The sequence below is a fragment of the Cornus florida genome, unplaced genomic scaffold, assembly GCF_030987335.1.
Source record: "Cornus florida cultivar Cherokee Brave unplaced genomic scaffold, ASM3098733v1 CherokeeBrave_3.0.0_Hap2_Chr08, whole genome shotgun sequence".
In the NCBI taxonomy this organism is placed as follows: Eukaryota; Viridiplantae; Streptophyta; class Magnoliopsida; order Cornales; family Cornaceae; genus Cornus; species Cornus florida.
This window is the reverse complement of record NW_026775578.1, coordinates 422,438-441,335: the sequence shown is the minus strand read 5'-3', so window position 1 is coordinate 441,335 and position 18,898 is coordinate 422,438. Positions and strand designations below refer to the sequence as shown.

Below are 18,898 nucleotides of genomic sequence, written 5' to 3'. Positions count from 1 at the left end.
CCCTCTCTCTACCCTATTTGTAACTCTCTAAGCTTTCCAATGCCTCTTTCTGTTTCTCCCTCTCTGTTAATTATTATTATTATCAATTTTTTCGCCCTTTTTCTCCTTTTAAATATAGTAAAACGAGTACCTTCCATTGTCAGAGAAGTAAAAAAAAAAAAAAAAAAACGCGAGTACCTTGTTTTTGAGAAAGGAAACAAAAATTTATGCTGCCCTAGGTTTCGTAAATTATTAACCCAAATTCATGTTTCAGCTTATAATAAAATTCTAATACTTCAGGAACAAAATTTCACTCTCTGCTTCCCACAGCTTAAGGGTTGAAAACGATTTCAAAATGTTAATATAACCTTCCTTCATTAAAATAAATGTCACATTATATAACAATTTATGATGCCAACACAAATATTGATTTACAAATTGAAAGTTTCATTTTTGCCTCATGTTAATAAACAGGTTATGTATATATCTATACTATTATTAAATGTACAAAAAAATTCAATCTTTTAGTATTTTAGTATTTCAGTATTGATTTATTAATATAAAAAAATAGTTTAAACTACCTAAAAATTATTTAAAGAGTTTAAATTACCTAAAAATTATTTAAAGAGTTTAATTCAAATTAAAAATTACCTAATAAAATTCAAAACATTTAAATGTGCAAAAAGTTTCAGTATTTCAATATTTATTTATTAATACAAAAAAAGAGTTTAAATTACCTAAAAATTATTTAAAGAGTTTAATTCAAATTAAAAATTACCTAATAAAATTCAAAACAAAATAAAATATAAAAATTATTTATTAAAAAAATAAATTAAACATATTTCTTGTCCCACGTCGGTTTTGAGTTATAAAGGATTATATGATAGCCTCTTATAAAATGATTGCATGAAAGCCTCTTATAATCCCAGGTCGGTTTTGAATTATAAAGGATTACATGGAAGCATTTTATAAAATAATTACGTGAAAGCCTTTTATAAAACTATAGACAAAAGAAATATTAATCACACATTTCTCGGCCTTTTAACTAAAAGCAAAGAGTTTCAGTATTTATTTATTGATATAAAAAAATTAATAAAAAAGATATTAATCACATATTTCTCGGCCTTTTGACTAAGAAAAAAGAGTTTCGTTATTTATTTATTAATATAAAAAAAGAGTTTAAATTATCTAAAAATTATTTAAAGAGTTTAATTCAAATTACAAATTACCTAATAAAATTCATTTATACTATTATTAAATATGCAAAAAGTTTCAATCCTTCAGTATTTATTTGAGTTTAATTCAAATTAAAAATTACCTAATAAAATTCAAAACAAAATAAAATAGAAAAAATATTTATTAAAAAAATTAATTGAACATTTTTCTTCTCCCTTATCGATTTTGAGTTATAAAGAATTACATAGAAGCCTCTTATAAAATGATTATATGGAAGCCTCTTATAATCCCACATCGGTTTTGAGTTATAAAAAATTACAAGGAAGCCTCTTACAAAAGAATTACATGGAAACCTCTTATAAAACTATAAACCTAAATAAATATTAATCACTATAAACCTAAATAAATATTAATCACACATTTCTCGGCCTTTTGGCTAAGAGCAAATAGTTTTTAGTATATATTTATTAATATAAAAAATTAACTAAAGAAATATTAATCACACATTTCTCATATTTATTTATTAATATCAAAAAAGAGTTTAAATTACTTAAAAATTATTTTAAAAGTTTAATTCAAATTACAAATTACCTAATATAATTCATCTATACTATTATTAAATGTGCAAAGAGTTCCAGTATTTATTTATTAATATTAAAAAAAAAGAGTTTAATTCAAATTATAAATTACCTAATAAAAAATATATATATATATATATAATATTTATTAAAAAAATTAATTGAACATTTTTCTTATCCCACGTTAGTTTTGAGTTATAAAAGATTACATGTAAACCTCTTATAAAATGATTACATGGAAGCCATTTATAATCCCACATCGATTTTTCGGCCTTTTGACTAAGAGCAAAAGTTTTCAGTATTTATTTATTAATAATATTAAAAATTTAACTAAAGAAATATTAATTACACATTTTTCAGCCTTTTGACTAAGAGAAGAGAGTTTCAGTATTTATTTATTAATATAAAAAAAGAGTTCAAATTACCTAAAAAATATTTAAAGAGTTTAATTCAAATTACAAATTACCAAAAAAAATTCAAAACAAAATAAAATATAAAAAAATATTTATTAAAATAAAATATAAAATGTCTTTATTAAAAAAATTAATTTAACATTTTTCTTGTCCCAAATCGATTTTGAGTTATAAAAGATTGCACGAAAGCCTCTTATAAAAAGATTACATGGAAGCTTCCTATAATTCTACATCGGTTTTAAGTTATAAATGATTGCATAGAAGTCTCTTATAAAAGGATTACACGAAAGTCTCTTATAAAAATATAGACCTAACTAAATATTAATCACACATTTCTCGACCTTTTTGGCTAAGAATAAAGAATTTCAGTATTTATTTATTAATATAAAAAAATTTAACAAAAGAAATATTATTCACACATTTCTCGGCCTTTTGGCTAAGAGCAAAGAGTTTCAGTATTTATTTATTAATATAAGAAAAGTTTAAATTAGCTAAAAATTATTTAAAGGGTTTAATTCAAATTATAAATTACCTAATAAAATTTTAAAAAATAAAATATAAAAAATATTTATTAAAAAAATTAATTAAGCAACTTTCAGTATTTTAGTATTTATTTATTACGATAAAAAAGAGTTTAAATTACCTAAAAATTATTTAAAGAGTTTAATTTAAATTACAAATTGCCTAATAAAATTTAAAACAAAATAAAATATACAAAAAATATTTATTAAAAAAATTAATTGAACATTTACCTAATAAAATTACAAATTACCTAATAAAATTCATTTTTCTTGTCCTACATCAGTTTTAAATTATAAATGATTACATGAAAGCTTCTTATAAAAGGATTATATTGAAGTCTTTTGTAAAACTATAGACATTCTATATTATTATTAAATGTGCAAAGAGTCAGTATTTATTTATTAATATAAAAAAAGAGTTTAAATTACCTAAAAATTATTTAAAGAGTTTTATTAAAATTACAAATTACCTAATAAAAGTCAAAACAAAATAGAATATAAAAAATATTTATTAAAAAAATTGATTGAATAATTTTCTTGTCCCACATCGGTTTTGAGTTATAAAGGATTACATAGAAACCTCTTATAAAATGATTACATGGAAACCTCTTATAATCCCACGTCGGTTTTGAGTCATAAAGGATTATATGGTAGCCTCTTCTAAAATGATTACATTGAAGCCTCTTATAATCCCAAATTGGTTACATGGAAGCCTTTTATAAAACTATAGACTTAAAGAAATATTTTAAATATGCAAAGAGTTTAAGTATTTTAATATTTATTTATTAATAGAAAGAAAGAGTTTAAATTACCTAAAAATTATTTAAAGAGTTTAATTCAAATTACAAATTGCCTAATAAAATTTAAAACAAAATAAAATATAAAAAAATATTTATTAAAAAAATTAATTGAACATTTTTCTGGTCCCACATTGGTTTTGAGTTATAAAGGATTATATGGAAGTCTCTTATAAACGGATTACATGGAAGCCTCTTATAAAACTATAAACCTAAAGAAATATTAATCACACATTTCTCGGCCTTTTGGCTAAGAAATTAAAAATTTTAAATTATATATATTTCAAATTATAGAATTTTTATATAGTATTTATTTATGAATGTTTTGTAAATTATAGAATTTTTATTTTCATATATTTTTAATTATTTATAATTTTTTTTTATCCATTAATGGATAACCTTATTTTGTTTCTTTAGAGGTAACAATTATTACTCTCTAAAGCATTTTGGACTATAAATAATTAAAAATTATAAATTCTATAAGTTACAAAATATTCATCACGTGTCTTTTATTAGTATATATTTATATACGTATGTATGTGTGTAATGTTACTTAGATAATTACTCTCACCTTTCTTTAACAGTAATACCATGTTGAGAAAACGTTATCAACTTGGTGGCACGAAGAAGAATGGATAAAAGAAACTAATAATAAGTGGTACTGGAGTATGACACCAAGAAGTTACATGACATGAAAAAAAAAACGTAACAGAGGTGCAATTATTTGTCATATATCTATCCATACTTGTTATCTGAAAATTTTAATGTACTCGAAACCATCCAAGGAGTTTAGTGTAATTTTAAATGATCATAATGTCTTATTTAAAAAATAAAATAAAATTAAGGGATTTCAAAGCTTTTTAATGTAGAACCACTTAAATATTTACCCCCAAAATTGTAGAACCACTTTTTTTGTTCCCTCTCACTGTTCTTTTTATATGTTTTCTTTCTTTCTTTATTTTTTTATTTATTATTTTTTATGTAAGATTATCTTGAATTTGAAAGAATTTGTTAAAAAAAGAGATAAATTGATAAACTCCCAAACAATAAATCTACTATCATGTGATGGTGATTATTGTCTTATTATTATTAATTTTTGAAGTAATTAAATTATTGTGTAGTGAGAAGCATTCCTTTTTTTTTTTTCATTAGTTTTTAATAGTGCAATGATGAAGTACCGCCATTATTTTTAATACTTTTCTTCCTTTATTTGAAAACTTAAAAAAAATAAAAAATAAATAAAAAGAAAAAAAGAAAAAAATTGAGTGCGAGTACTCGAGTTTAGTCCATACTCCATACATAATGTAATCCATTTCACTTGTGTGGGTTCATCTTTCCTTCTGCAAACTGAAAGCGGCAAGTATGAGTGGCAGTGGTAGGAGCGAAGGAGTGGTGGTGAATGCAAGTGAAGAAGAAGAAGAATTCGTTTACAGAATAAGCACCGCTGAGGAGTGGGAAGCGATGCAGAGAAGTGGGACCAATTTTGGCGGAGAACTTGACAAGTCCACTGGTTGCATCCATCTTAGTAAGCTCCACCAGGTTAATTGTTCCTCCTTTTCTCTCCCCAGTTTCTAAGTCTTAGAACGTTCACGTTCAGTTAGCTCAGCCATCTATATATATTTATACTTTGGGATTTTAGGGTTTAGGGTTAATTATTAATGGTCTTTGTTGTACATGCAATTTGAAGTTACTTTATTAATATTCCATTAGGTTGCAAATTAAAACGCACCAGGGGAGCTAGTAGTGTAAATAAATATATACTCGATTACAGAAACAACAACCTTTCCCTTGGGTATATGTAATTCGTGTTACACTAAACTGATTTCAGAAGCTCAGGACAGGAAATCATACCTGATACGGTTTCCCCCTAATTTTTTTTTTTTTTTTTTCCTAAATTGGTTTCCCTTTAATTTATCAGCATATATATACATAGGATGAGATTGTTGGGGAATTAACACAAATATTTTAAGATACTAACAACAGTAGAACACCATACATCAAATTTTGTTGATACGCAATGAATAATACATAATGAGTGATACATCAATATGAATTAACAATTCTTTCAATATATGTGTGTTTCTTGCCCATTAAAAAAAAAACAATAAAATTTCTTTCAACATATTGAATAACATCAATGTCAACAACATGGACATAACTATGAGCCATAGAATTCAATGTAGAATCTCAACAACAGAAAAAAAAAGAAAAAAGAAAAAAGAAAAGTAAAATAAGTAGGAAATAACTGACCTAGATAATGAGAGGCATGCTAGGCACTGTCCTAAAGTCATATGGCCTCCCTATGTGCAGATGCTAATGGTCTAATACAGCTCCAAGATACAACCCATATCCGCGTGCCCAAAGAGAGACAAAGTTGTACCGATCTTGAGTTGAGGTTGCCCTAAACTCAATATATAAATTACTCTCAAGGAAGAAAAGATGTTTCTAAGAAAAGACTCACAGCCTTACACCCATATCACCCAAGAGTGACTCGCAGAGTATGATAGATGGTCTCTATATGTAAGGATAAATTTTTTGTAAATGTTTTCGTATCATAATTATAGAATTAAATTAAAATAATAATAGTATTTAACAATAATAATTATTTATTTAATCATAGTTATTGATTTTTATTAAATAGTGCTAATAGAGATGAGGTAAGGACTAAGCCTAACGAGAACATTCTTTATTTATATAGTATGCCCTAAGTCACATAGAGTGGTAGCAAGAGCGAGTGTGGAAACAGCAAAATATAAAATTTGGTTAGACTGAAAACGCCTCCAGTATATTGTGGAATAATAAAAATGTAAGTTCATTAACACAAGGAAATGTGTTTGAGTTATATTAATCTTATTTCTTCCATATTAGATATACATAATATTAGTAATACTTTAAATACAAAAATTAAAGTATATTTATTATTTTTAAAGAAGTGCAACGTGAGAAATCGTTATGAATCTGAGGATTCTCAAATTGAATTCAAGGATACAATTGAATTTGCGAATTGATGAAGGATTTGCTCTCAGAGCGCCAATTTGCACGCAGAGCGTGAGAGTGGCATCCGTTCAGAAGGATTGTGTGACTTAGTCAATGCCAGTAATCATCTTGTGATATTTATGTTGTCAAAATAAAGTTGTTGAATTGATGTCCCCAGCTAGGATTCAACTCACCAATCAATTTTATATGTATTTGGTTCGTCATTTCTTTGATTTTCAACTGTTAAATTAGTAATAAGCTTATTCACCTCCAAACCTCTTCAGTTGCAAATCCATCACCACTTATAATGCGAGGCTTTTTAAGTCTTGTACAATATTCCAGCCACAAGCAGACAAACATGGTCTCGAATTCTTCTTCTTCAAAGACAAATTTTCTTGAATAGCAAGTTTGCTTCTTGGGTTTCTCATGATTGAGTTGATTATTTCTTGGCAAGTAGTATGATCAAATTCTAAATTGTAAACAAGATTTGACATATACAATTTGCATTCTGGGTCAGTAATCTTCTTAACAGTGTAGATTTCCATACTGGTCTTTTCTTTCAAAATCTCAACTCAACACCATAAACATGGGTTTCTAATTTGCAGGTACAGTCAACTTTGCAGAACTTCTTTCTGAACACTAAGAGGGACCTATACCTGCTCCAAGTTGACACTAAAAAGGTATAATATAACTATCTTTGTGAACTTATCAATATATTTTTGCTTTCTTTTCAAGTATGACAGAATTGGCATGAAGCTTGCACAGAATTTTTTTTGCAACTAAATGCATCTATTGACTTATTACACATATAAGTCATCGGGCTTATTATTAGGGGACATATCAAGTAACATAACTATAGAAGCAGTTAGACTTTAAAGTTGCCAGAGCACGATACCTGCTAACTATGTGCTACTTTTTGCATTTGTCAATCACATTTACTCTACATCCACATATTAAGGAAGATGTTATTTCACAACCTAACAACTGCCTCCACGGTTCTCATTGCATCCACTGTTCTCTGAGGTCTTTGAACGCAACCTTTTGAACTGTGGAGCCCATTCCATGTTCTTGTGAGGGAAGGCTAAAGCAGTCCTTCCATAAATTAAGATTCTGTTTGTTTCAAATCTTTTGTTGCATTAGTTGAACAGTTGCTGAGAATAGTTCAATTGATTTAGAGACTCACAACAAAGTGTTTTGCAATTTGGTTCTGTGAAATGGAAGAAAGATTATATTGTCATTGTTAGTTTCATGGGGACCATTAATAATTTTAGCTATGCTGAAGGTTGGAATGACCTTTATAATGTTTTGACAACCTAAAATACTGAAACTAGGCATTGTGAGTCTACCAAATATGTGAAGACAATTGCACCATTGATTAATTTGACATCATTTCTTCCATGCTCGATTATTTTGTAATTTCAACATGACCGGTTTACAGTATCCTTTCAACATTCATTTTGTTGCAGCTTGGGGATGGATTGGTATATGAAGTTGTGGATGGTTCAAATGTCTTTCCCCATTTCTATGGCCCATCTCGGAGTTATAGTCCTCTTCCTTTGGATGCGGTTACAAAAGCAGAGAAATTGACTTTATCAGGTACCCAGTTCAGTTGCAGCTTGCTAAACTAAATAGTTAAATGGTTTTGTTTATCATTATGATGATGATGATGATGTAATTAATGCTACGGTACTTCATGGTTCCAATTGGCGATAGATTAACTCATGTTGATTATATTGCTAGGTTCCATTTTGTTATCATTTATATGTTTAAGCATGGCATTGTATCGGTTGGTGGGTGATGGAATCAGAATGGAGGGTCTTAGTCATTGCGTTCACAATGCTACAAGTCGTGGCCTCTTGTATCATTAGCCTCTGCAATCTGTTTGGTTGATTAGCATTTTTTAGAGATATTTCATACTAATGGTAGCTAATATATACAAGGCCAAAAAAAATAATAAATAATAATAATAATAATAATAAGAAGCTACTATGAGAGTGCTCCTATTGACCTTGTGCTGTTATAGCCGAGCATTCTCTCATAGAAAGCTTGCTCAAAAATTATGATATGTTATGTGTAAAGTTGCAATATTATTTCTATAATTCCATTTATATGAGTGTAGTGGTGGGCCCCACTATATGATGTCATCATGACATCATGTGATGGGACCCACCACCCCCCTCACATAAATTGAATCCGCCGAATTTGGCCCCTAAATCACTACTCTTCTATAAATGAAGATTTTAACATTAAGAAATGAAACTTGGAAAACATATGTAATAACATAAATGTTAATAATAATAAAAAAAAATGATAATAAATATGGTATAACTTAAAATTCTATTTTCAGTTTAAGTTTGAGTAATAATTATATCTTAGCTTTTTTCTCTATTTTAATTAGTTATAAAATATAATGAATCACATCAAGTTTATGGAGAGCACATGTTCTCTATATATCTGGTCATTATGGTTTAAGAGGATATTCATCTAAATTTTGTTTTATTTATTTATCCTTAATCCTTTTTTTTCATCTCCAAAATATGGGCTAAAAGTTAGGTTACTATGTATTGAAATGGTGTCATGCTAAACAAGTGGGATGCTTCAGTCGGAACTCGGAAGAGCGTCGAACTGAATATCTGATAGTCTCGAGTTCATTTAATTCACACCCACTCATACACTTTTGTTGTAAGATGATAGCGCTACTTTGATTGTATTGTGCGAGTTTTGATTTTATCATCTCAGTTTTGTTAGTTTACCCAATATCTCTTACTTCAAATGGAGAGCAAACTGGCTATAAATAAGAAATCATTTGTGCAAACCAGGTAGTTCAAAAATATTAATTATTTAGTGCAATACTAAGACATTATGCAAAATTAATTAATGATTAGAGTTGCAACATTTGCTTAACAGCTAAATATATATTCACATGTTTACTGGTCTACCTTTGTTGGTAGTGGGTTTGGGTCTAAACTCCCCAGCCCTAGGTCAAAGTTTCGAGTCTGGTAGAAAGAAAAGAAAGGAGAAAAAAATATATTCATATCTCGTGCTTAACAGTCTTTATCCCTATAGAAGATACACGCAGAGAGTAAGAAGAACAGAAAGAATGTTAAAAGTCCTGAAACCAGTATGCCCTCTGATTAGATCATAAAATTTGACAGCAAGAATAACTCAGTGAGTTTGATCCATACTCACTGCACCCTTCTAATTGTTTTATATCACAATATATAATTGTCTATGTATTGGATATTAGGCTTATTAAATATATTACTACGTATATTTTTAATCAGCATTAAGTGGGAGCAGGGACGGATCTAGGAATTCATATGGGGGGGGGGGGGGGGGGGAATTTATATAGAGGGTTTTTTCATAATTTTAGAGGGGGCAATTTCAAATTTATGGGTATAAATGCAAAAAAGTATAAATTTAAGGGTGTAAGCCCTTCACAGATCCGTGCCTGACTGGGAGATAACACAATTGGGAGATTGTTAAACTGAAAGTTTGTGTTTTTTGATTCATTCTCACCACATTTTGTCTTCTGATGTTTGGTTTAAGTGTTTCACTGCTTATTAAATATTACTTCTTTCTTATTCTTGTTTAATTTAATTAGTTCCTTCCACACACACACACACACACACAGCTTATTCTGTTTACTTTATTTCTTAATCTGTTTTATTTTTATTTTTATTTTTATTTTTCATTCTGGCTTTTCTAATAGAATGGAATGGAATAGAATGTATCCTTCCTTCCTTATTGGGTTAGGACTTAACACACATATAGAATTGCATACTGTAATACACCCCGTTGCCATCCTACACGCGGGTGTGTATTTGCCTTACAATTCTTCAATCATTTTTTTTGGTTGTTATGAGTAGGAAGGAATAAAGTCAAGAGGCCCAAAAGAAGAGTAGATTCAAAGTATTGTGGTAGACAAAATCATTTCATATAAGAGGGTAAAAATATTTGAAAACGATGCTGGTGAACGAACCTTCCTCAGTCCTCACCCTTCCGCATAGTGGGAAAATCTTTTCATTTTCTTCAATGATAAAAAAGTGTAGTGTCATGACTAGCTTGAATTGTTTGCGTTGAATTTATTTTTATTTAGAAGATTATTGATTGTCTGATTTTAATTTTTTTGGTTATTATTATGGAGGCCTCTTTCTTATGAATGAAGATGCCAATTTTTATATAACAAGCCAACAATATAACATGCCTTTTAAGTTCTTTGCATGCCTTTTAAGTTGTATGATTGCTTGTATTCTGGTGGGTATCTCTCAAATAACCTCGTTGGGAACAACAAAGTTGGAGTGTTTAATTTAAACATTCATAAGATAGGATGTTAGGAATTCGTGGTTGAGAATTCAATATATAGAAAGATATGATGGGATATCCTTTGAATAAAAAAGGGATTCCCTTTAGCTTTTGTTAGACACTTTTATTTTGTGTGAGGAAGATATTGCGGTCTCTTTTCTCATTAAATTTTAATTACTTCCCTTCACACCTTCCATTATTATTATTCTTTTTAATTATTTTATTTTGCATAGTCTCTTTGATGGTTCCAATGATGATAAATTTTGATAATAGAGAAAGTGATGCTGCTGCAGCAATATTATGATGCTCTATGTTTAAATATTATGATATAGTACTACATAGTATATATCATATAAAAAGCGCCCAGAAAACCGGTTGAGCCCAATGGTGTAAATACAATTAATAGTGAGTATATTGTTTCTAGCTTGTTCATGGGGAAGCAGTTAAACACTACTATGTGTATGTGTATGTGTATTGCCAATCATGCACAATTAAGTTATTAATCAGAGTTTTGACGGTAAAAAGGAAAAAAAGAGCAACTGGGTTTCCTTTAAAGAAGATGTGCCTAGATGGAGTAGAAATCTCATTCATTGGAGTACCCATTAATTGACTTCACTGACTCTACGTCAGCGGGGAGTGATTTGCAAGGAAATATTGACTAGTGCTCCCAATTCTTTACACTTTATCTTCTTTTTAAGATAATCATATAATTATTGAGCCAAAGCCAGACTATATATTTCAATTAATTAAGCAAATATAAATATATACATAGATTAATTAAGCTGTGCCATCAAAGTGTACTAATAATTCATAACCATAACAAAATAAAATAAACATCAACATAAAAGATGTATATAGTAATATTCTTTTTTTCTTGCATCACAAAACCAAAGATATTCCACCCTCATAATGTTGCGGCAACCCCTTTAAAAATGAGGGTTGTTTAGTTGGTGGTGGAGTCACTCTCAATTTTTACGTATGTGGGCTTAGAAACTGTATATTAACATCGTGTGGATCAAAATGATTATATATGTGATTTATGCAATAAATTTTTTTTTTTCCCTTCATATATGCACTTTTCGCATGTTTCTTAGGTGAGGTTCTGCAAGGAATTCCCAAAGATTTGATGCTACCACACATTAGGATTGTGAATTGAGTGAGTTTTGAATTCCCATTTACGATTACAGTTTGGAGAAAGAGGTTTGCAGTATTTGTTTCATTAAATTTTGGAAAGAACTTTGTCGCATCTATTTTCAAATTTACAATAATCACTTCAATTTTTTTTTCCATGATAAAATGTGATTATACAACAAATTAAAGTGAAATTAACCGAACTTATAGCATAATAAAGGTTCAAATGAATAATAAAGATGGCGATGAATATAATGATAAAAATAAATTAAAATTTTATCTTCCCTTCTCTCCTTCCCCTTTTATCTAATTTTTTTAACATTAATTAAACAAGCACCAGTCCACTTAGGGCTGTTACTTTAATCTAACTGGCTGGAGCCTGCTCCTATTGGAACAAGTTACAAGTTAAATAAGTCACGTAATGGAAACTTGATTTCTAGTGTGACTAAAAAAACCCTCTTTATTTGAAAATTCTGTTTCACATGTTTATGATAATTTTTTTTTTTTTTAAATTTGTGTTTTTTAAATGAAGAGACTTTTAGTTTCCGCATGGCTTTTAGTCAAAGCTAAAAATTGGAGTTTTTTTATTTTTATTTATTTATTTATTTATTTGGTTTGTCAAAATTAGAGGTAAAGAATATATAGAAAAAGTAAATGTTTATAAAAGATGCGTGTTATAAATTTCAAAAATAGCAAATGGGATATAGGAAAAATAGTGATCATATCAAGTAGATTGTAGTAGTATATAGGGTTAATTTCACTCATACCCTTTCAGGTTTGACCCTTTTTCATCCCCAAACATTTTTTAAAAATAATTATCACCCACATTACAAACTTTTGTTCAATTTTTTCACTCACACTTCAATTGTTAGTTGAATAGTTATGCCACGATATAAAATGACTTAAATGCTTTTTGATTTTGTGGAAAAAACATTTTAACTTAAAATTTATATTAAAAGACTAAAATATCCCTAATAGTTTTGTAAATTTACAAATTATATATATAACTTCCACATTTTCTTATCTCTCTCTATTTTCTATACCCACTTTTTCTTTTTCCTCTTAAATCTTTGTTAAATGACATAAAAGTGGAGTTAAAGGTTCACCGAATCCACAACTCAGTACTCACCCATTTAAATCCTCTTTACTTAATCTATATATATACATGTTTGCTCAACAAATTGAGATTATATCCTGCTCTTTACGAGAAATTATTAGATGGTCTTGGTCCATTAACATTTGATGTACCAATTAAATATATATTCTTGGATTGAAAAAATGACTCCACAAGAGTGTATTAATAAACTACAAAGTTTCTTGATCGGAGGGTCTTCATTGAATTAGTCCACTAAGTGTCAAATAAACCAGAACCATCTAATAATTTTTCGTTCGTTACTTGCTTTGAATTGAATGTTTTTAGTTCTTGGGTTCTGAAATGGCGGGTGCAGAGACGTCTCACATCGATCTAGAGTGTGGCGACCATCACCGCTCCTACGCAAGTGAGCGACGGAGCTAGTAGCGAAGACGAAAGCATCTGTTTTTCCGACGCCGAAGAGGGTTCCTGTTACTCTCAGTTTTATTCAACCCACGATGGTTCATGCGACGATTACAGTTTTGCTTGTGTGACTGATCATGAGATTGGCGGGGTTTCGAAATCTCGGGCGGCGATGGTGATAGTGACGGATGTGGATAGTGGTGGTAGGTGGGTGTAGGGGTATAATGGTCATTTAGGTCATTTGATATTTTAAAATAAATGGGATTAAAAAATTAAGGGTAAAGATATATTTTCCCATGCATTTAATGAAAATATAGAAATGTACATAGGTGATAGTTGTTTTCGAAAGATGTTTGAGAGTGAAAAATGGCCAAATCTAAGGGAGTGTGAGTAAAATTAACCCTAGTATATATATACAAAGAAGGAATAAATTATAAAATATATTTTAATAAATTCGACACCACAATCATTTAATAAATAATAAAAAATGAAAAAGTAAATCTCACATGAAAAGTGTAAAAAACTTTACTAAAGTTGATAAAGAATAATGCACTATTAGAAAAAGAAAAGAGTATATGAAATTTTAACGAGCACTAGAACACACAGAATCTTGAGACTTCAATTTTCATATACTGGTACACACGCACATACGTGCATGTCTATAGATGGCTTTATGGCTTTGTCCCAACTATACGAAAATCTGATGCTCGAACTAATATCTGACGAGGAAACTAAAATTAAAAAATAAAAAATAAAAAAAAGGAAATAAAAGAAAATGTAAGGCATGGTATCTGATATTCCCACTGCTGGTATATAATATCTCAAAAAGGAAAGAAAATAAACTGTATGATACGATTATTATGAGTTCATATGCATACGTACTTACAAAAATGTCTTTACGTCTGTCACATGGACTTCTCATTTTCACTGTTTTCTTTCTGGACTTTCTTTAATTGGGTTAGTAGCAAATTTAATACGTAATAAAAGTAAGATAGAGAAAAAAATTAAGTTTTATGTGATTTTTTTACAATCAATCACAGGTATGTGCAAGCATTGTCATTGATTCTCTCAAACAGTTCATAAATTGGTCCATACAATAATTTTTTTTTTTTTTTTGGGTAATACAAGATTTTCTTGGGTGAAGTGTAGAAAACAATCCTAATGTATACTCCGCTTAGCCGCACTTTTACTCCTTATTTAAAAAATATGTTAATAACCCCCTTATTCTTTTAACATTGTGCGAAAACACTTCTCAAACAAAAATCTGACATAAAGTAATGTTATAATGTCCGTTTTGCCCTTTTACGTTTTCAAAAATGCTTAAGGGGTGTGCGCGCAAATAATATCATAGTATAGGGGTGTTATGTGCACACTTAACCAATTTTTAAAAATTCTCTCTCACCTTTTCAAAAATAATAATAAAAAATTTATCTCTATATATTTTTCCTAACAATGTATTATCTCTCTCTGATACGTTTCGTAGGACTTAATATCACTTATAAGTTAAAAAGTTTTAATATATATATATGTATTCCTTTTACTAGTCAAATATATAAATATATATCTTAAAAAAAAATTTATTTGTTCTTACAATTGTATATCACATGGAATGAAAACCTCAGTTCTTTTTATAATTATAAAAAATAAAATAAAATTATTCTCAATTAAATATAGTTTTCATTTTTCATTAAATATATAAGTAAAAAATTAAATTAAAGATACTTATTCTATATATATATATATATATATATATTATATACATTTATTTTTTTAAACTTTACAATTTGTAATAAATTTTCATTATATATCTATATACTCTATAAAAGTGTATTCAATTTTGATTTTTTATATACATTTTAAAATAATTTCTTTAATTCACAAAAATGTTATAAGCGACGTTTTCTTTTTACACACTGTTTTTTTTTCTTCTTCTTATTTATTTATTTTTTTCAAAAGAGTTCTTCTTTTAAACAATTTTTAAATTTTAATTTAAATCGATGTTACACTCTAGATTCTAGATTTCTTTATTAAAAAATCAACTTTAATTATATACCTTGTGAAAAAAATTGTAACTTCCTGTAACGTAATTTTTAAAAGGCATCAACAGTTAAGATGTCTTTCTACTTTTATATTTAAAAGAGACGCCTATTGTGAAGGGTTGTCTGCCAATACATTTAGGTTCCAACTCTAAAAACTTTTTATGTCTCTCTATATTTTTTATATTTATTTATATTTACTTCTATATCACATTATTATTGAAATATTTTAGAGTTCTTTTTACATATAATTTTTATTCAATATACTTTAATTATTACATGAAAATGTTTTTTACATTGCCAATAGTATTGTGCGGGTGTTCAATAAAGATGAAGCAGATTAAGACTTTCATAGACATGACAGACTTAAAGTTATTATATATAGGAGTCATTTGATTTTTTGTATATTATTTATATATCCATATTTTAATTAAAAATTAGGGTCAGAATCAAACATTAACACCTCTTTAAATTATTGAAAAGATGTATATTTAACTACTAACACCTTTTTTAGAAGAAAAAACACCCATTCAATTAGGAGTTATGTCCAAATGAAACACCCATTTAATTATTATTATTATTATTATTTTCTATTTTAAATAAATTTATAAAGAGTTGTGTCAGAGAGGTGTTTGCAAGTCCAAGCACATGTACTATTAAAATTATATGATTACACCTCATAAATTCACTCCTCTTTACTAAGATACATTTTCGTTACATGCATCTATAAATACCGATAGTCGTTCAATAGACGTTTTTAAAATTCCTTGGTTCAAGGTTTTTCTCTCCTCTACTTGTTCTCCCTATCAGAAAAATATTTCAATAGCCTGGGCTTTCCCACGCATGGCATTGCAAAGAGCGTCCTAGACTTCTTCATTCCTTTTGCCCCTTTTCATCTGTATTAAATATTTTTAATGAATGACCAAACGAAATGGAACATAGTTCAATGTGAATAGTGAGAGCAATTATTATTATTATTATTATTTATTTATTTATTTTTACACAGGAGCATCTAGGATAAGTCAATTCTGTCAACTGAAAAATAGAGTTTCGACCAAATTTAATGATGTAATATTTTATAAGTATTGATTTTCTAAATTGCAGTTTTTATTTTTCTTTTCAATTTCCTTTACATGTGTTAGATTTGGCTTGGTTTGAATCACTTCAAAAAGATGTTTGAATCCTTAATATCGTACCAATAGAGGAATAGATAAGGGAAACTGATCTTTGTTGATTGTACAAGGGTGATTCTTTATTTTTTTTTTTTTAAATTCTATATATTATTTTGTATGAAGATGACAATAAAATTTTAATTTTTATATGACAATTTTCAAATTTACCATGTCAAAGTTGTATATATATATATATATATATTTTTATGTTAGACTAAGAATTCTAATTACGTGTAATTGCACGTCCTTTTTATCTAGTATATATATATATATATATATATATATATAATATTCTTTACATAGTAAAAAAATGGGTGTTCGAAATAAAACCCACAATTTGCTTTTAGGATAAAGTGTAGAAAACACCTCTATAGTATGCTTAGAGTGCTTGTAACACCCTTTATGTGCTAAACGATGTCATTTCACTTTGTGTCTATTTTCTTTATTTTACAAAATATATAAAATACGTATATAAGGGCAATTTAGACAAATTATATCTTAAACGTAACTATTTGCACCAATTGAAAATTTTAGGGTGTTTTATGCAAATAAAAGGTGTGATACGTACTATAAACATAATATAAAAATATGAATAAAGTGCAATAAATCCCTTTCAATTATGAACCAAGTGCGACAAACCCCCTCTAACTCCAAATAAACCCCCTTCAACTGTGAATTTGGTTAAGTTAATCCCCTCCAACTATTAATCTGATCCCTTCCATCACCGGAAAATCATAAAGACATTTTTACCCCTTAACAAATTAACAACTATGATGGTAAAGTTGACTAAATGATGTAGAAGGTTATAATTTAATGAACCACTAAAATTTTAACACGTCAACAACCTTATCACAAGAACCAATTATATGCTGACAACTCACCCAACTTAAAGAGAAAAAAGTGACAAAAAAAACTGATATATCATGTGTATACATATATATATATATATATATATATATATATATATATATATATATATGTATCGGGTATATCGCTCCATTCGTCAACTGATTTTGCTGCACCTCGTCTTGGTCTCTTCTGAAATTAGCCAGGATGTTGAAATTCAAGAAATCAAAATTCAATTTTCAATTTAGGGGTTGGGGCTGTACTGTAACTCACCGGATTGGGTCCTTCAATGACGTTCTAGTTCTAAAATGAAATTATCTGGTCGGGACTGAATTTCACCGGTCGGTTAGTCATTGTTCTAAACGTTTTCTGATTTGGGTAGTTAAAATTCTTAGGTAACGATCTTCTGAAACTGTTGCTTTCACAAGATCGAAGCGCACCGAACTGAAACTTGTGAAGCTCGCCGAAGCAGTTTGAACTCTGCACCTTGTTGGTGAAGAATTTGTGTCGTTCGCCGAAAATATGAATATGCGTGAAGTCAGGTTCACTGCTCTCAATCTTCAGTCGTCGTTTTAGCAGTGACCCTTCTATTTTAGATCACACCGGTAGCGACACCTTATTCTCCTTTAACCAGGTCTCCGACGGCGACCTGGTATCTCCCATGGACGGCAACGTAATGGTCGCTGTCCTCCTTAGCACCACGATGAAAACCAGGTCACAAAAACAACCTGGTCATACTCTTTCACGGCAACACAAAAATCACCGTGATGTTCCGATCAAGGTCGTCGCCAGAGTTCATGGTTTTGACACTTCTGGGTTTTGGCTCTCGATTTGGTGTAGAGACGAAGCTCCGTTTTTTGGTCTTCAATGGAGATAGAAAAGAGAGAGAAAGTTGGGTTGAATGCGCAATAATCGGTATAATAGAGGGGTAGTGTGGTATTTTTGTATAATAAGAGTTGAACGGTCATTTAATTTAAGTATAATACTCACGTGACAGACACGCCCAATTTAACGGCCAAAAACAATCTTATGGAACTTTCACCAAACCCCTATGTTCAGGGGGGATAAAATGTATATTTATTATTTTATGGGGTTATTTGATCATAAGATTATTGTTAAAAGGAATTTATTACACTTTATCCTAAAAATATTAATGTACAAACTTCTCTGTCGCGCATACACACACATAAAGTTATAATCAATATAAGTACGGTAAAAGTGAGAGAATTAGACTGCCGTTACGCCAGCTTGTCTTAAACTCTATAGTAATAGCAATGTTATTCCATTTTCTTGGTAATAATATTGATTTAGAAAAGAAAAATAATAATAATAATAATAATATATGTGGTAGTGGGCAAATGACAGTGAACTAACTTGAACTTCCATTATCTTTTCACCCGAATTCCTCTCTACGTGATAAAACCTACATGACTATTTTGTCCTTTGTAGAGCTTATATATGTAACACTCTTTC

The 18,898-nt window shown here is 28.8% G+C and overlaps 1 protein-coding gene across 2 annotated transcripts; it reads left to right on the top strand.

The window, feature by feature from the left end:
- The first annotated feature begins 4,746 nt into the window (after nucleotides 1-4,746).
- On the top strand, nucleotides 4,747-12,032 carry LOC132268741 (uncharacterized). Of its 2 annotated transcripts, none has more exons than XM_059769548.1 (4): nucleotides 4,747-5,003; nucleotides 7,046-7,120; nucleotides 7,907-8,036; nucleotides 10,310-10,599. In XM_059769548.1, exons 1-4 carry the CDS (start codon nucleotides 4,827-4,829, stop codon nucleotides 10,381-10,383), a joined length of 456 nt encoding a protein of 151 aa, XP_059625531.1. In that variant the 5' UTR covers nucleotides 4,747-4,826; the 3' UTR covers nucleotides 10,384-10,599. The 2 variants fall into 2 exon arrangements, with proteins under 2 accessions (XP_059625531.1, XP_059625532.1); XM_059769549.1 differs by lacking the exon at nucleotides 10,310-10,599 and adding an exon at nucleotides 11,840-12,032 and having other exon boundaries at nucleotides 4,748-5,003.
- The last annotated feature ends 6,866 nt before the right edge of the window (nucleotides 12,033-18,898 follow it).

Coding starts and splice junctions, on each gene's coding strand:
- LOC132268741 (XM_059769548.1), top strand. CDS start 4,827: ATGAGTGGCAGTGGTAGGAGCGAAGGAGTGGTGGTGAATGCAAGTGAA. Junction 5,004..7,045: donor ATCTTAGTAAGCTCCACCAG/GTTAATTGTTCC, acceptor TCTAATTTGCAG/GTACAGTCAACTTTGCAGAA. Junction 7,121..7,906: donor TCCAAGTTGACACTAAAAAG/GTATAATATAAC, acceptor ATTTTGTTGCAG/CTTGGGGATGGATTGGTATA.